Source organism: Maniola hyperantus, chromosome 14, assembly GCF_902806685.2.
Source record: "Maniola hyperantus chromosome 14, iAphHyp1.2, whole genome shotgun sequence".
NCBI lineage: Eukaryota > Metazoa > Arthropoda > Insecta > Lepidoptera > Nymphalidae > Maniola > Maniola hyperantus.
This window is the reverse complement of record NC_048549.1, coordinates 14138441-14156840: the sequence shown is the minus strand read 5'-3', so window position 1 is coordinate 14156840 and position 18400 is coordinate 14138441. Positions and strand designations below refer to the sequence as shown.

The 18400-nt window shown below is 40.5% G+C and overlaps 2 protein-coding genes across 3 annotated transcripts; both read left to right on the top strand.

The window, feature by feature from the left end:
• The first annotated feature begins 348 nt into the window (after window positions 1–348).
• Nubp1 (NUBP iron-sulfur cluster assembly factor 1) lies at window positions 349–12688 on the top strand. Of its 2 annotated transcripts, XM_034975259.2 has the most exons (8): window positions 351–575; window positions 655–735; window positions 1286–1446; window positions 6711–6812; window positions 8755–8845; window positions 9586–9657; window positions 11657–11850; window positions 12335–12688. In XM_034975259.2, the coding sequence occupies exons 1-8, from the start codon at window positions 545–547 to the stop codon at window positions 12671–12673; spliced, it is 1071 nt and encodes a 356-aa protein (XP_034831150.2). In that variant the 5' UTR covers window positions 351–544; the 3' UTR covers window positions 12674–12688. The 2 variants fall into 2 exon arrangements, with proteins under 2 accessions (XP_069358967.1, XP_034831150.2); XM_069502866.1 differs by lacking the exon at window positions 6711–6812 and having other exon boundaries at window positions 349–575.
• Window positions 12689–15288: 2600 nt separating this feature from the next.
• Alr (Evr1_Alr domain-containing protein Alr) lies at window positions 15289–17953 on the top strand. The gene is made up of 3 exons (XM_034975262.2): window positions 15289–15631; window positions 16100–16290; window positions 16707–17953. Exons 1-3 carry the CDS (start codon window positions 15521–15523, stop codon window positions 16867–16869), a joined length of 465 nt encoding a protein of 154 aa, XP_034831153.1. The 5' UTR covers window positions 15289–15520; the 3' UTR covers window positions 16870–17953.
• Window positions 17954–18400: the final 447 nt, after the last annotated feature.

Below are 18400 nucleotides of genomic sequence, written 5' to 3'. Positions count from 1 at the left end.
AAAACCATTAAACTAAAAAATCTAACAATAGTAGAAAAAATTCAAAGTTGAATTCCGTGTCATTTTTCTTCATGGTAACCAACCTACAAAATTTGAATGGCCTTCGTTCATAAATCAATTGCATAATTATTGCGTTGAATGGTTTTTATCATGTGGCTTATATAGCATGGTTATTTTTAGTTTAAATTATAATAAAACCCACTCGTTTCTGTAACAGTTTGTTCAGTGCTTATTTTACAGATAGTTTTTCATTTGAACGTAACTTTTGACAAGATTTTCAACGAAGTTACGCAATGCAGCCAATGTTGAAGTTTTTTGGCATTTCCAGATGATTTTGACAAATGTCAAATTTGTTTTGATTGTTCGGATTGATCGATTCGAAAATCGTGTCTTGTTCACAGAACACTATTACCATGCTATCACCCTATTGATTTCGGACTTTGGTTCACACGTAAATTCTTCAAAATCAATATACCCATTCCGATAGAATAAACGTGTCAGCGAATGTGTTATTTAAAAAGGGTTGTTTTTGAATAATAACAGAATGGCCAGCGTACCTGATAACGCACCCCACGGTAAGTGCAACAACATACAAAATATTTCTATTTGTAGTGTTTTTTTTTCGTAAAATTTCAAGTAAAACATTTTGTTTAGAATGTCCCGGAACACAAAGTGAGGACGCGGGCAAGGCCTCGGCTTGTGCGGGCTGTCCCAATCAAAATATTTGTGCCTCAGGTAAGTGAACAAAGCAGACCAATTTTATTTCGTATTTCAAGCATGTTTTATTTTTTACTACTCCAAATTCGTGATATTAATAATCATAGTAACACATCATAAAAGACGAATGACGTCGAAACCTTTTTAAAAACTTATTTTGGAGAATGTTTTTTGAACACATAAAAAATTGTGTAAAGATATCAATGTAAATAACTTTTGATAACTATGTAAATAAGTGAAATTTTGAAATAACTGTCTTTCCTTAGCTCTTATTTAATTACCATGTGTAAGATAATGTCTGTAACAAACTGGTAAGCTGAAGTTAGGACTCATGTACCAAAAAAATCATGATACCCGACCCGTGAGAAATATTGTGGACTTAAAGAATTTGTTTAAAATTCTAATGTGACAAACCTGCAAATAGCTAATAGCGGAATAATATATAACCTGATTTCTAAAGTTCAGTTCTCCAGTTCTTAACAACCCTATATATTTTTTTATTGGAGAAAATTTACTGTTGGTCTAAGTACTGAAGTTTTAGATCCTAAATAATCCTACCCCTTAACAGGTGTACCGGCAGGGCCCGACCCTGCCATTGAACTGATCAAGAAGCGCCTGTCAAATGTGAAGCACAAAATACTAGTGCTGTCGGGCAAAGGTGGAGTGGGGAAGAGCACTGTCACATCTCTGTTGGGGCACGGGCTGGCTAAGATGAACCCTGATATCAATGTAAGTACAATGACATTTCGAAAATGCGCATTATTGACTGTTAAGTCTCTTTGTCAGACCGAAGGGACAACACGGGAGTAGGTGATTGATTAATCAATCAAAATTTATTTATCTGCTAGCCTTTCACGGCTCAACCGTTCAACCGATTTTGACGAAATTTGGTACAGAGATAGCTTGCATCCCGGGGAAGGACATAGGCTACTTTTTATCCCGGAAAATTAAAGAGTTCCCACGGGATTTTTAAAAACCAAAATCGCGGGTATCATCTTGTTTCATATAAGACAACTATTGTCTTGTAAAGAAAAAGAGAGTAAAAGTGGACAAGGAAACACTAATTTGCTCTATGAGAGACCTCTACCAGTGACCATTGGCAGGAGAGGTTATAGAGGTGAAAGAAGATGAATGTATTCATAAACAGAACATGTGTAAACACATATATTATGTTCTGCGACATTTTGTACAATAAATCAAAAACTATGATGCATAAAATTAAATAAAAATCTGTTTTAGAATGCGCAGGTGAAGACCTTTCATAAGATCCCTACTTAATATAGCTATCTTACTTTGAAATTTGAAAACACTAATTTAGTTCATGACCACAATTTAATTTTTTTTATGTGATGTAACCACAAATTCACGGTTTTCAGATTTTTCCCTGAATGTCTGCTATAAGACTTACCTACCTGCCAAATTTCATGATTCTAGGTCAACGGGAAGTACCCTGTAGATTTCTTGACAGACAGACAGACAACAAAGTGATCCTATAAGGGTTCCGTTTTTCCTTTTGAGGTACAGAACCTTACAAACTCAGTGGGCATAACCATTTGAGACAACAAACCAACAAATTACAAATGAAACTTATGTCTTCAAATTGAATTTCGAATGTTTTTGAAACATGTTTCTGAGGTTGACGACTCAAAATGGTCAACGCCCACTGAGTTTTTTGTCTTTGTCATTGCCAAACTAACTGCTCACAATAGATAGAGTATAGTGCATAGTACTACATAGAGGTCATTGACTAGAGACATATTATCATTAAACTTTGCTCGCATTCTACTCGTTTTAAATGCCCTATCGCAACTTGATTTACGATTTTGTAATAAATCTCTACCCATATTAAACTCGTAAATGCGATAGTGTGTTTGTTTGTTGGCTAGTTGATTTATTGGTTTGTACTTCAATCTCGTCGCAACAGCAACAGATCGACTTGATTTTTTAGGGTTCCGTACCTCAAAAGGAAAAACAGAACCATGAAATTTGGCAGGTAGGTCGGTCTTATAGCAGACATTCGGGGGAAAATCTGAAGAACGTGAATTTGAGGTAACATTACACAAAAAAAATTGTGGTCATAAACAAATTTTGCTATTTTCAACTTTCAGAGTAAGATTACTATACCAAGTGGGGTATCATATGAAAGGGCTTTACTTGTACATTCTAAAACAGATTTTTATTTATTTTTAGGCATAATAGTTTTTGATTTATCGTGCAAAATGTCGATAAAATACGATTGTAGTACGGAACCCTCAGTGCGCGAGTCTGACTCGCACTTGGCCGGTTTTTGTATTTTTGTATGAGTAGTTAAAGATCTGCGGGGTGATTCGCTGACTCAGTGTCTAACACTGAATGATAGCCACCGAGATAATTTAGAGCCTCAATGTGGCTAATTCCTTTGTACACAATCTCTAAACTAAACTAAAATATCACGTCTAAATATATTGCTATCCCTTTCATAATGTTGCTTGCGGAAAAGGAAAGCACTAGATTTAGACCTGTTAATTTAGTTTAGTTTAGAGATTGTGTACTAGAGAATCGGCCCCAATAGCTCAAAGGTAAAGGCGCGGACTGAAATCTAAAAGATCGGCGGTTCAAGTCCTACCTTGTTGCACTATTGTCGTACCCACTGCTAATATAGCTAATATTTTTTTTTTAAATTGACATGGGTTCTACATTGATGCTTCATTGTGAATAATGAAAATAATTTTTCGTAAGAAACCTTCAATGGATTAAAAATGTTTGTCAAATGAGTTCAGTGACTATCATTCAGTGTTAGACACTGAGTTAGCGAATCAGTGGGGCCGATTCTCTCGTACACAATCTCTAAACTAAACTAAAATGACACGTCTAAATCTATTGCTATCCCTGTCATAATGTTGCTCGCGGAAAAGGATAGCACTAGATTTAGACCGGCTAATTTTGCTTAGTTTAGAGATGGTGTTATCAGCCCCATTATAGGCTGGAGGAGTGATATAGGCTAAATACTTTTAATCCGGAAAATGTAAGTCAAAAACCTAGATCCACGCGGACGAAGTCGCGGGCATCAGCTAGTTATCGATAAGTTATGCCACAACGCCTAATGTAAAGAGCTACTTTAAATTAATGAAGCCCTATAGTAACTGAACGATAAAAGGTCACACATAAATTCGAATGATTCTCCATTAGGCAGTGGTCCGACCGCCGACGATGAACGATAAACGAGTAGAACTAGAAACTTAAACGAGTTGGCGATCAGCGGGAAGCGAGTGTGTAGTTTTGTCGCCGGGCTGTAAGCGAGTGTGCAAGTGCGACGAGCGATTACTCGCGCCATTCGTCCGCGGTCGCAGTTTTGCACAGGACTCTGTGCAAAACTGCGCGCGCGTTACACGTGTTTAAGCGTCATCGCTGAACGAATATCGCTGAGTGAGTTTATATTTGAAAGCTCGTCGCTCAGCGACAAAACTAGTAAAGCGAATCGTCGCCGGCATCGGCAGTGTGAACAGTCAGAGAGCAACTTTTGACATATGCATCTCTTTCGTTTACCATTTATTGTGCGTTTCTTGAGAGAGAAAATCGCCGATAGTTAGTGGTTTTCTCGTCAGCAGTCGGACCACTGCCGTAGTTGTATGCCTTGACACAGTTTATACAGAAACTAGCTGTTGCACGCCTTCCGCGTTGATCTTGGGTTTTTAAAATGCCCTTTAGAATTTCTAAAAATCCTTTCTTATAGGCCAGTAAGAAAAGCCGTCACTAAATTTCCGATCAAATTTTATTTTATTTTTAGGTTAAGGGTCACTTAATGACCATAAAATCATAAAATGCTGACAGATCCAGGTGGAGCTTCGATCGCAATGAAGGAAAGTTTTTGGCCGATATCTCAAAAACTATCCAATATTTTAAAAGTTATCGGCCGAAATCTTTTCAGAGTTCCAATTCTAACGGAGTTCCAAAACTACTTATATATAATTACATTCTACCTACCTACTAAATCATTGGTACCTAACTACAAAAGTGAACTCAAAAAGCACGGCCAAGTGCGATTCAGACTCGCGTACTCGCGGGTTCCGCACTACAGTCGTATTTTTTCAACATTTTGCACGATAATTCAAAAACTATTGTGCATAAAAATAAATAAAAATCTGTTTTAGAATGTACAGGTAAAGCCCTTTCATATGATACCCCATTTTTGTATATGAACACATTTTAATTTTTTTCTTGTGATGTATAACCACTAACCACAAATTCACGGTTTTTAGATTTTTCCCCTCATGTCTGCTATAAGACCTACCTTCCTGTCAAATTTCATGACTCTAGGTCAACGGGGAAGTACCCTCTAGGTTTCTTGACAGACAGATAACAAAGTGATCCTATAGGGGTTCCGTTTTTCCTTTTGAGGTACGGAACCCTAAAAAGAGTTCAACGGTTAAAAGAGCGGACTGAAATCCGAAAGATTGGCGGTTCAAACCCCGTAAGAGAGGAAACGGGAATATTACTCGGGATAAAACATGACTACTATTTTTTTTAATGAAAAGTTATTTTAGATTACCCTGTTATATCGCGAGCGCCTCTCATATGAGCTTCCGAACTCCATAACCTCCACAGCCACTTGAGAAATATTCACTAGACACGTGTATCGATCCCAAAGGCTCGGGTGAGATTTGGCGGCTTGGCAAGGCTGGCGGCTGGCGGCTGGCGGCTGGTCTGCGGCGGGCGGCACCGCCTGGCACTGCTGCCTAGCCTATTGCTTGTATATAGGTCATGCTCATTCATACTATCGAATGACCTTTCGGGGGAAAATCGAAATATCAAAATCAGTATCGAGTACCTAGATAAATATTTGAAATACGAATGAAATGAAATCCATACTAATATTATAAATGCGAAAGTGTGTCTGTCTGTCTGCTAGCTTTTCACGGCTCAACCGTTCAACTGATTTTGACGAAATTGGGTATAGAGATAGCTTGCATCCCGGGGAAGGACATAGGCTACTTTTTATCCCGGAAAATCAAAGAGTTCCCACAGGATTTTTAAAAACCTAAATCCACGCGGACGAAGTCGCGGGCATCAGCTAGTATTTAATAACTAGCTGATGACCGCGATTTCATTTGCGTGGATTAAGGTTTTTAAAAATCTCGTAGGAGCTCTAATTTCCTGGGATAAAAAGTAGCCTATGTCCTTCGACGAGATGCAAGCTATCGCTGTACCACATTTCGTCAAAATCGTTTGAACGGATAGGCCGTGAAAGGCTAGAAGACAGACACACAGACAGAGAGACACACTTTCGCATTTGTAATATTAGTATGGGAGTATGGATGTATGTTGATAAATCCTAACAAAGCTTATCCAATCTAGATAGATACATACTATCGATTTTCATGAGAGTTCCGATAAGCCTGTGCAGGCTTTTTAACCGACTTCAAAAAAAAGGAGGAGGTTCTCAATTCGTCGAAATCTTTTTTTTTTTTTTATCTATTGAGTTTATGATAGACATTGCCGAGAGAGCTACCCACAAATGGGATCTAGAATTTTAAATGTTGGAAAGTTGGTTAGGTACTATACCCTACCATCAGTGGCGTGCACAGGGTTCAAAGCTAGGGTAAGCAGTAGTTAGGAAGGTATACCTACTTACATTGAGCATTAAGCTGTTTTAACTAGGGTAACTATTTCTTGGGTAAGCAGTGTTTGTGTGCCTCTATGAGCTGCACGCCACTGCCTACCATACAATAATACATACAATGAACAAAAATCGATATCGAGTTTTGGGGTTGAAGTTTTAAATTAAGAGAACTATACCGAGTGGGGTATCATATGAAAGGGCTCTACCTGTACATTCTAAAACAGATTTTTATTTTAGTTTTTGATTTTATGTAATTATGTAGAATATTTTTTGATTTATTGTGCAAAAGTAAAAAAAATGCAATAACTATTATAATTTAAAATCAATATATTAATCGTGTTTGTGCCCGTTATTTACATTATACACACACAATTTGTGTTATTTACGTTTGTAGGTAGGCATCTTGGACGCAGACATTTGCGGGCCGAGCCAGCCGCGAGTGCTCGGAGTCCGCGGCGAACAAGTGCACAACTCGGGCTCCGGCTGGTCGCCTGTTGTAAGTCTGCTTATCTATACAAGGCCAAGAAGAAGAATTTTGACGAGCTCCTCCCTGGCGCTGTGACGAGCGCTGTGGTCTTATTAGCGGGAGGTTCCGGGGTCGATTTCTGGCAGGGGTTTGGAATTTTATAATCATAATAATAATCATTTTTAACCGACTTCAAAAAAAGGAGGAGGTTCTCAATTCGTCGGAATCTTTTTTTTTTTTTTTTTTTATGTATGTTCCCCGATTACGCGAAAACGCCTGGACCGATTTTGAAAATTCTTTTTTTGTTTGAAAGTGTATACTTCAAAGTTGGTCCCATTTCAATTTGGTGAAGATCTGATGAACATCTTCGAAGATAGATACTGGAACTCCTCAACGGATAAGAGTAAATTGCTCGCGATCAGTGTAATAGCTTAGTAAACAGTAGATTTTTAACCAGTCATAGCATAATTCCATGGAGCCACTAAAAATTGTGAAATAAAATTTTTTTACAAAAAAAATAAAAACCGACTTCGTTACACAAACACTAAAAATTGAAAAATAATTTAATTTATTACCGAATATATTATGTATACAAGAGTTAATATAGTTCCATAATAATATTGTTTGGGGTCGGTGCCAATTTTTATGCGACTCCACAATGGCTGTGGAGTCTCATAAAAATATGAAGTCTAGACGATTCGCGCAGCTAAAGCTAATTGGCACCGGCACCAAAAAGTATTATAATGGAACTATATTAACTCTTGTATACATAATATATTCGGTAATAAATTAAATTATTTTTCAATTTTTAGTGTTTGTGTAACGAAGTCGGTTTTTATTTTTTTTGTCCATATCCATTATTTGCAAATATTTTTATACCACCTTTTTTACATGTACTCGCATGTAAAAAAGGTGGTACTATAAATATTTGAATCCAATGTATTCAACCATTTCTGGCATGCAAACTCTTATATTAAAATAGTCTAGTAGAATAAATTATTTTTAACTAGACGATGCCTGCGACTTCGTCTGCGTGGATTTAGGTTTTTAAAAATCTTGTGGGAATTTTTTGCTTTTCCAGGATAAAACTTGCCTATGTCAATTTCCGGGATGTAAGCTAACTCTGTACCAAATTTCATCAAAATCGGTTAAGCTTTTGGGCCCTAAAAAGCTAGCAGACAGACACACAGACACACTTTCGCATTTATGGTATGAAGGATTATTTAATTATGTAAGGGGTGGTAGCAGTGAAACTCGAGGGTTGACTTCAAAATCTGTATTCTCCACTTATACAGTATTACACAATACACGTAGGTAACAAAATAAACTTGGTGAATAATGACCTAATCTGGAGGCGGAAGAACGGACTGCTGGCGCTATCGCGTTCGTGGCCTCGACTGGGTGTCGGAGTGGGCTGCAGGTAGCTACCGCACTCCTTAACCCTACCAGTCTTAGAGGACTGCGTGGCTATCGCTCTAAGACCGGCCGCTAGGCTAAGAATCGGATCCTAAGCTGGAGGTGGAAGAACGGACTGCTGGCGCTATCGCGTTCGTGACCTCGACTGGGTGTCGGAGTGGGCTGTAGGTAACTACCGCACTCCTTAACCCTACCAGTCTTAGAGGACTGCGTGGCTATCGCTCTAAGACCGGCCGCTAGGCTAAGAATGATTTTCGGACTGGCGGGCGCGCTCTTTTATACTCGCGGATCCCCGCTTCTTGCGTAGGCGGCTACTCGATGACGTGTTTGTAGAACAGTGCAGTTAGTAGTGTGCGAGTGGGAAAGCATTCGGCGGCCGCGCGGGCGGATGGTTTGTTACAATTATAATTTCTAAATTTTCGACCCCCAGGAAGACGCAAGAGCGAATCCTGCCGGTTCCGCAACCTTGATACATATGTATTTAAAAAATATTTAGAATCCTTGAAATGTAACGAAAACACTATCATATAAATGATAAAAAAACGTCTGTTCTCAGTACGTGACAGACAACCTCTCGCTGATGTCCATCGGCTTCCTGCTGGGCAGTCCTGATGATGCCGTCATCTGGAGGGGACCCAAGAAAAACGGTAACTAGACATTGTCAGATTAGAAGCTTAGATTGACAATTTGAAAGGTCTTAGATTAGAAGCGATAACGTTTCACAGTGATACTTTTTTACTATTATTATTCAGATACAAGTTAGCCCTTGACTGCAATCTCACCTGGTGGTAAGTGATGATGCGGGCTAACCTGGAAGGGGTATGCCAGTTTTTTTATTAAACCCATACCCCTTTGGTTTCTACACGGCATCGTACCGAAACGCTAAATCGCTTGGCGGCACAGTTTTGCCGGTAGGGTGGTAACTAGCCACGGCCGAAGCCTCCCACCAGACCAGACCAGCAATTTAGAAATTATAAAATTCCAACCCCCTGCCGGGAATCGAACCCGGGACCTCCCACTAACAAGACCACTGCGCCAGGGAGATCGTCAAAATCTCCCAATCAAATCAAGTTTTTTTTTTATTGATTGTAAATTGCTGGCAGTTGTACTCTACTAAGATTACAATCTAGCCTATGAGTGAAGCTAAAAAGTAACATTATATTAAGCCGTGATAGCCTAGTGGTTAGGACGTCCGCCTCCTGTTCGGGAGATCAGGGGTTCGAGTCCGGGCACGCACCTCTAACTTTTCGGAGCTATGTGCGTCTTAAGAAATTAAACATCACTCGTTTTAACGGTGAAGGAAAACACCGCGAGGAAACCTGCATGCCTGAGAGATCTCCATAATGTTCTCAAAAGTTAATGTTATTTTTTGTCTGAAATGTTGTAGGTATGATCAAGCAGTTCCTCAGCGAGGTGGACTGGGGAGACTTGGACTATTTACTGATCGATACGCCGCCAGGTAAGCATAAACCGGCCAAGTGCGAAGCACTCGCGCACTGAGGATTCCGTACTACAATCGTATTTTATCGACATTTTGCACGATAAATCAAAAAAAAAAAAAAAAACCGACTCCGTTACACAAACACTAAAAATTGAAAAATAATTTAATTTATTACCGAATATATTATGTATACAAGAGTTAATATAGTTCCATTATAATACTTTTTGGTGCCGGTGCCAATTAGCTTTAGCTGCGCGAATCGTCTAGACTTCATATTTTTATGGGACTCCACCATGGCACCTCATTGGCACCGACCCCAAAAAATATTATTATGGAACTATATTAACTCTTGTATACATAATATATTCGGTAATAAATTAAATTATTTTTCAATTTTTAGTGTTTGTGTAACGAAGTCGGTTTTTATTTTTTTTTGTAAAAAAATTTTATTTCACAATTTTTAGTGGCCCCATGGAATTATGCTATGACTGGTTAAAAGTCTTACTGTTTACTAAGCTATTACACTGATCGCGAGCAATTTACTCTTATCCGTTGAGGAGTTCCAGTATCTATCTTCGAAGATGTTCATCAGATCTTCACCAAATTGAAATGGGACCAACTTTGAAGTATACCCTTTCAAACAAAAAAAGAATTTTCAAAATCGGTCTAGGCGTTTTCGAGTAATCGGGGAACATACATAAAAAAAAAAATAAAAAAAAAAAAAAAAAAAAAGATTCCGACGAATTGAGAACCTCCTCCTTTTTTTGAAGTCGGTTAAAAACTACTTACTAGATCGCGTTCAAACCAATTTTCACTTATAATACCACAAGAGCTTCAAAATTATCGGGTATTTCCCGATAGGTTCGTTGCAAACAAATGAAGGAGTCAAAAACTTGACGACTTTATTTGTTTGCAGGGAACCTTGAGGGAAATGCCAGATAATTTTGAAGCTCGTGTGGTATTCGGGGGATTATTTTTCCGTCCCAAATGTCGGCCAATAGAATTGCACCATGAGACGAAATGTACAGTTAACAAATAAGAATTTCATAATGAATAAAACAACATTACACTTCTCCGTATTAATGGGAACATTTCCTTTGACTTTTTTATCGATGGTGGACAGAGAACAAACTCCAAATCGACTCATTTTCATGCAAAATCTCCAATTTTCACAATTGAATTCAACCTGTCAGTTTGACGTGTGGTTAATTTGACTGGATCATGTTTTGTTTTTTATATATAGCAACTACCAGAGAAAATTTTCAAAAAACTATCAGTATAATACCATGTAGGTTGTACCACGTGACGTCGAATGGTGCAATTCTATTGGTCGATATTTGGGTCGGAAAAATAACCACACACATTTTACCACTTTGCAAGTGTCTCTAGTGTGGAACGGCATTCCGAACCAGTGGTAAATTAAAACTACCTGACTATTCATAAGCACTTGTAAAAAGTTTACATGAATAAAAAAAACATTCTATTCTATTCTACATTATCTCGCGCAAACTATTCAGTTTAGAAATAAATGATATTTATACCCATAGATACCCCACTCGTATGGGTTTGATGAAAAAAAATTTTTTTCAGAGTTTCAGTTCTGAGTATGGGGAACCCCAAAATTTACTGTTTATTTTTTTCTATTTTTGTGTAAAAATCTGAATGTGGTTCACAGAATACATCTACTTACCAAGTTTCAACAGTATAGCTCTTATAGTTTCGGATAAAAGTGGCTGTGACATACGGACGGAGACAGACAGACAAACATGACGAATCTATAAGGATTCTGTTTTTTTGCCATTAAAAAACCCTAAAAACCGGTCAAATGGGAGTCAGATTCACACACCAAGAGTTCTCCGTACCATCGTATAATTCAACCCTATAGGTTTTGATTCCCCGTCAAGGTCTGAGTGATCCCATAAAGATTCCTTTTTTTCTTGGGAGATGCGGAACCCAAAAAATATACTTCAAGTGTCTTTGTGCAAGTAGGCCTAAGTATGGATTTTGAACATTTCAGGAACATCAGACGAGCACCTGTCGCTAGTTCAATACCTGTCGGCCGCGGGCGTGACGGGCGCCGTGGTGGTGACCACTCCCCAGGAAGTGGCGCTGCTGGACGTGCGGAAGGAGATCCAGTTCTGCCGCAAGGTGGGCCTGCCCGTCTTAGGCGTTGTGGAGAATATGTCCCTATTCGTCTGCCCCAATTGCAAGGTAAGTGGACAATTGTATGGGTACCTTCAAGACAATAGTGAATAGGCATCTTCTAGGCAAGCACGCTCCATCTTGGGCTGCATCATCACTTGCCACCAGGTCTGATTGCAGCCAAGTGCTAGTCTATAAAATTAAAAAATATATATATAATTATTCTATTGAACGAAAAATGACATGTCCCATACCACCCAGTAGTCACTGAGAGTGCAAGTATTCTGATAACTAAATATAATTTTTATATTTTTTACTTTTGAAAACTTAAGTAATAATTATTATTCTCAGCTTTTTAGTCTTGTTATTTATTTATTTCTTTATCTCTCTTTCTATTAGCTATATGTATTTACAAGCCTCTATTGCTCATCGGGAAGTTAGTTTAAAATCGATTGCAAAATTTGTACTGAACAGAAGAACAAACAAAACAGAGATAGCAGAAAGCGAGCTAATATTTACCACTGACCAGGACATTTCCTGTCAATGTTGCCAGACACGTAGCGAGATCTTCCCGGCCACCACGGGCGGCGCGGCGCAGATGTGCTGCACGCTGCAGGCGCCGCTGCTGGGCGCTTTGCCCCTCGACCCCCTGCTGGCGCGCTGCTGCGACTCGGGGCAGGACTTCCTGCAAGAGATGCCGCACTCCCCCGCCGTCTCCGCGCTGCAGAGCATCGTCAAACGTGTGTATACACTGCTAGCCCCCCAGTGTTACCCCTCGACCCCCTGCTGGCGCGCTGCTGCGACTCGGGGCGGGACTTCCTGCAAGAGATGCCGCACTCCCCCGCCGTCTCCGCGCTGCAGAGCATCGTCAAACGTGTGTATACACTGCTAGCCCCCCAATGTTACCCCTCGACCCCCTGCTGGCGCGCTGCTGCGACTCGGGGCGGGACTTCCTGCAAGAGATGCCGCACTCCCCCGCCGTCTCCGCGCTGCAGAGCATCGTCAAACGTGTGTATACACTGATAGCCCCCCAGTGTTGCCCCTCGACCGCCTGCTGGCGCGCTGCTGCGACTCGGGGCAGGACTTCCTGCAAGAGATGCCGCACTCCCCCGCCGTCTCCGCGCTGCAGAGCATCGTCAAACGTGTGTATACACTGCTAGCCCCCCAATGTTACCCCTCGACCCCCTGCTGGCGCGCTGCTGCGACTCGGGGCGGGACTTCCTGCAAGAGATGCCGCACTCCCCCGCCGTCTCCGCGCTGCAGAGCATCGTCAAACGTGTGTATACACTGATAGCCCCCCAGTGTTGCCCCTCGACCGCCTGCTGGCGCGCTGCTGCGACTCGGGGCAGGACTTCCTGCAAGAGATGCCGCACTCCCCCGCCGTCTCCGCGCTGCAGAGCATCGTCAAACGTGTGTATACACTGCTAGCCCCCCAATGTTACCCCTCGACCCCCTGCTGGCGCGCTGCTGCGACTCGGGGCGGGACTTCCTGCAAGAGATGCCGCACTCCCCCGCCGTCTCCGCGCTGCAGAGCATCGTCAAACGTGTGTATACACTGATAGCCCCCCAGTGTTGCCCCTCGACCCCCTGCTGGCGCGCTGCTGCGACTCGGGGCGGGACTTCCTGCAAGAGATGCCGCACTCCCCCGCCGTCTCCGCGCTGCAGAGCATCGTCAAACGTGTGTATACACTGCTAGCCCCCCAGTGTTGCCCCTCGACCCCCTGCTGGCGCGCTGCTGCGACTCGGGGCGGGACTTCCTGCAAGAGATGCCGCACTCCCCCGCCGTCTCCGCGCTGCAGAGCATCGTCAAACGTGTGTATACACTGCTAGCCCCCCAGTGTTGCCCCTCGACCCCCTGCTGGCGCGCTGCTGCGACTCGGGGCGGGACTTCCTGCAAGAGATGCCGCACTCCCCCGCCGTCTCCGCGCTGCAGAGCATCGTCAAACGTGTGTATACACTGCTAGCCCCCCAGTGTTGCCCCTCGATCCCCTGCTGGCGCGCTGCTGCGACTCTGTTCCTCCTTCACCGTTCTGCCACAGAACAGCGAGTAATAATTGGCATCCAATCTCCTCGCATGAAACGTTTTTACTCAACTTTTCTGATACGAACCGTCTAAGGTCTGGAATGCCCTTCCGGCGTCAATATAGTATAACTTGGTGCCTTCAAGGCAAGAGTGAATAGACATCTTCTAGGCAAGCGCGCCCCAACTTAGTCCTCAACAGTACTTTTTCATCAAGCGCAAGCCTATCTTGCAGTTAAAGAAACCGGCCAAGTGCGACTCAGACGCAGTGAGGGTTCCGTATTATAATCATATTTTTTCGACATTTTGCACGATAAATCAAAAACTATGATGCATAGAAATAAATAAAAATCTGTTTTAGAATGTACAAGTACAGCCCTTTAATATGATACCCCACTTGGTATAGTCTTGGTAACTTTGAAAATTGAAAATACTAATTATATAGTCCCTATAAGTTTTCTTGACGGACACTACGGACAGAAGGACAGACAGACTGACAACAAAGTGATGCTATAAGGATTCCTTTTTTCCTTTTGATGTAAGGAACCTTAAAAAACATCACGAACAAGTTTTTTTAAAAATTGTAGTTGGAAAATGTAAAGCAACGAGAATTCAAAACGCGACCTAAGAAGTCATAAATTAAAAACGCTTTTGTTTCTTTTTTCAGAAATTGTATCTACCTGTGAAAGTTGAAACCAAATTATAATAAAGAAATGTTATGAAGAAATATTTCAGTCTCTGAAAAGTAGCGTTAATCACGCATAATATAGTGTTGCCAATATAATTAGTAAAATCAAGTTATAGATAAATATTTACAGTTTTGTATAATTCAAGTATTAAAAGATAATAGAGAGAGAGAGAGAGCCAGCGCATGCAAGACCTTCGTTATTTTATAATACGAATTACGTGAATCAAACTTTCCTCCCAGTGTTGCGAACAATATGCAGAAAAACTTTCAGCTTTTATAAAATAACGAAGGTCTGGCACGCGCTGGCTCTTAGTCCATAATGTAAGTATATGTGATTAAATGATAATAAACAAAGGATCTGTAATCCTTAATAAAACTTAATGTAATGTAAAAAAAAAATTATTAAAGTACTTAATAAATAACGACTTTTTATTATTATTCTTAGGTATTACCCATGTCTTCTCACACTTCGTCGACCGCTCGCGGCTTCGCTACCCTGGGAATTTCGAAAAGCTTTATTCCTTGTCTATATAGGGAATCTCTGTGCAAAATTTCATCTTTCTAGGTCCAAGGGCTTGGGAAATAATTGTATTGATAAGTATTGATGAGTCTGTGAGTCACATAGGAGTAATATTTGATTAATATATATTGTGACGATTTTAACACGATTAAACCGTTTATTTGTTTCTCAAGTTACCCGTGACCACTGTAATTAGTTTGTGGTCCTGGGTCCGCCACGGACTAATGACGTGTGACAATTTTGACATATTTTATCATTGTTATCTTTCTTGGATTGGATATTACTCTTGTGCACGAATATTTAAAAAATCTTTGAGAATTAGTTCTTTTTTAACTTTAAAAATTAAGAAGCAGGTACCAGAAAATCTTAATTAAATTGTAACCAAATCTAAGATTCCAGTTGCTAAATTTAATTAAACTTGACTATTATGTCGTATAGAAATAATTGCAAATGGTGTTTTGAAGGAGTTTCAAGTTATTGCATGACTTTTAACTGTAAATAAGTAGTGAAAATGTCTTCTCATTCTCATGAGGAAGAGGACAAACCTTGCAGAGCGTGTTCGGACTTCAAGAGTTGGGCAAAATTGCAAAATAAGACTAAAATGACGACTCCAAACAAAGCGGTGAGGTTAAGTTTGATTTCATAACCAACTTGTTCAAAAAGGTCCTTTGTAAATAACTATAACCTGCCTAATTTGAAGCTATGAAATTATAAATTACATACTGGCCGTAAAATTCTTTTTGTAATTGCCGTTTCAAATTATTACATACCTACTGATCACACAGTACACTAGGTAATTATGATGCAATCTTAATGAATACCTACCTACAATATGCAGTTTTGTACTCTATTTTGAGCGTTCACATAAAATGCAAAAGCATTTTAACTCTTCTAATTTTGTACTCATTGCTGACAACATATTATATCTCTGATAGATAAGCAGGTTGATTATGTTTTCCTTCGAACCTGTGTTTTCTGGGTATCGCGCCCGGCGCCTTGTCCGCTAGGCCACAGTTTCGCACTGCCAGTGACGAAAGTGAGGGAGAGGGTGTGTTATGCCTGTAGTTAAAAATTTCAATTTTCTTTGTAGCCTCCGCAACAGAAAGACTGTCCGTTGGACAAGGATGAGCTGGGGCGGTCGACGTGGGGCTTCTTACACTCAATGGCTTCCTATTTCCCGGAGAAGCCCACCAACCAGCAGTCCACCGACATGACAAAGTTCTTCAATATTTTTGCACAGTTCTACCCATGTGAACCTTGTGCCAAGGACTTCCAAGAGGAGTAAGTATTACATCAGTCACACAGAATATTTTAATAGAAGCTGAAAGAAAAATAGCAACTCTTGTTATAATGCTAACGTTCAATTTTTAAGGTTCCATACTTCAAAAGGGAAAACAAAACCCTTATAGGATCACTTTGTTGTCTGTCTGTCGGTCTGTCAAGAAACAGACAGGGTACTTTCCGTTGACTTAGAATCATGAAATTTGGCAGGTAGGTAGTTCTTATAGCAGACATGAGGGGAAAAAATCTGAAAACCGTGAATTTAGGGTTACTTCACACAAAAAATAAATACAAAAATCACGTCAATGAGTTGCTCCGTTGCGACGTGATTGAAGGACAAACCTACAAACAAACACTTTCGTATTTATAATAAGGGTACTGATTATTATAATATAGGTATTTGTTATCTTTTCCAGTATAAAGAAGCACCCACCAAAGACAAAATCACAAGATGAGTTAGCAAAATGGCTGTGTGAAAGACATAACACGGTGAACGTTAAGCTCGGCAAGCCAGTGTTGGACTGCAGCAGGGTGCACGAGAGGTGGCGGGACGGGTGGCGAGATGGTTCCTGCGATTAACGATACTTACTTCACTGTCAAAATATTGCCCTACAAATATTTGGCTACATAAATATCTTATGACCAGCTTATGCTCGCGACTTCGTCCGCGTGCACTACACAAACTTCTAACCCCTATTTCACCCCCTTAGGGGTTGAATTTTCAAAAATCCTTTCTTAGCAGATGCCTACGTCATAATAGCTATCTGCATGCCAAATTTCAGCCCGACCCGTCCAGTAATTTGAGCTGTGAGTTGATAGATCAGTCAGTCAGTCACCTTTTTATTTTATATATTTAGATTGGACTCACGTTTTAGTTGAAGCATGCCTGACTAGTTTCGAACCCATCTGGGGCCCTTTTTCAATGGGCCCCAGGTGGCCCAAGGGCTGCTCGCGACGCAACGCCAAGGAGACTGCGGACACGCAAGGCACGCTGTGAGGGGGTGTCACAATGAAAGAAAGACCTTGAGCAGACGGTCAAGGAAAGTATTTCTGTCTATGTTAGATACGCGGCCGAAAGTAATGTACATCGGCGTTTACAATGACATTTCGGCTTTGTAGAGCGTTGTCTCTGTCACTCATACCTATATGACGTTTTGTCGGTCTCAATGACAGGGATGGTGCTCTACAAATCTGCTATCTCCTTCTAAAGGTCGATGTACATTACTTTACTTTACTGTATACAGCGTGTTTGATAAATCAGATAACACGACAAAATGAGGTATGCAGTCCCAAATAGTCCAGCCATCTTTTGTTTTCTGCTACTTGACAAATGTTGAAACTGTCTTTCGAGTTCACACAAGTTTTTATGAGTTCTTCCCACAATCAGCAGTTTGCCGGGTTGTCACATTGGAGTTTTATACATATTCTTAGTCATCTTATCTCCCGGGCCACGGGTAATACCTACTCTACGAAGCTTATTACTTTTTTGTATATCTACACACTAGATGATGTCCACGACTTCGTCCGCGTGGATATAGGTTTTTAAAAATCCCGTGGGAACTCTTTAATTTCTGGGATAAAAAGTAGCCTGTGTCCTTCCCCGGGATGTAAGCTAACTCTGTACCAACATCGAAATTGGTTAAACTGAAAAGTTAGCAGACACAGACAGACACAGTGGCCCCGATTCTCTAGTCTCTCTCTAAACTAAATTTAGAGTATCTGCATCCTTTTCTTTTTACGAATGCTAAAAAAGGAACGGAACATGACTTTCACATTTAAAGACTTAAATTTTATTGCACAATACAAATTTAAACAGTAGGTTCGCGACTGCGCGCTAAAATCACGGGTTTTACCATCTAAAAATTAAATTTAGAACTGTCAAACTGTGTCTGTCCTTTTCATATTACATTAGTAAGAAGAGCATGCAAATACTCTAAAATTAGGTTGTGCTCAGAATCAGTGCCACTTTCGCATTTATATTAGTATGGGTTCAGTCCTAACCTCAGTTTGCCAGGGTGTTACAAACTATTTTATCTAACACCTTGTATAGTATGGGGGAATGGAAAGGAGGCAAATAATTAAGAGGTTTTACTTAGATAATTGGCACCGA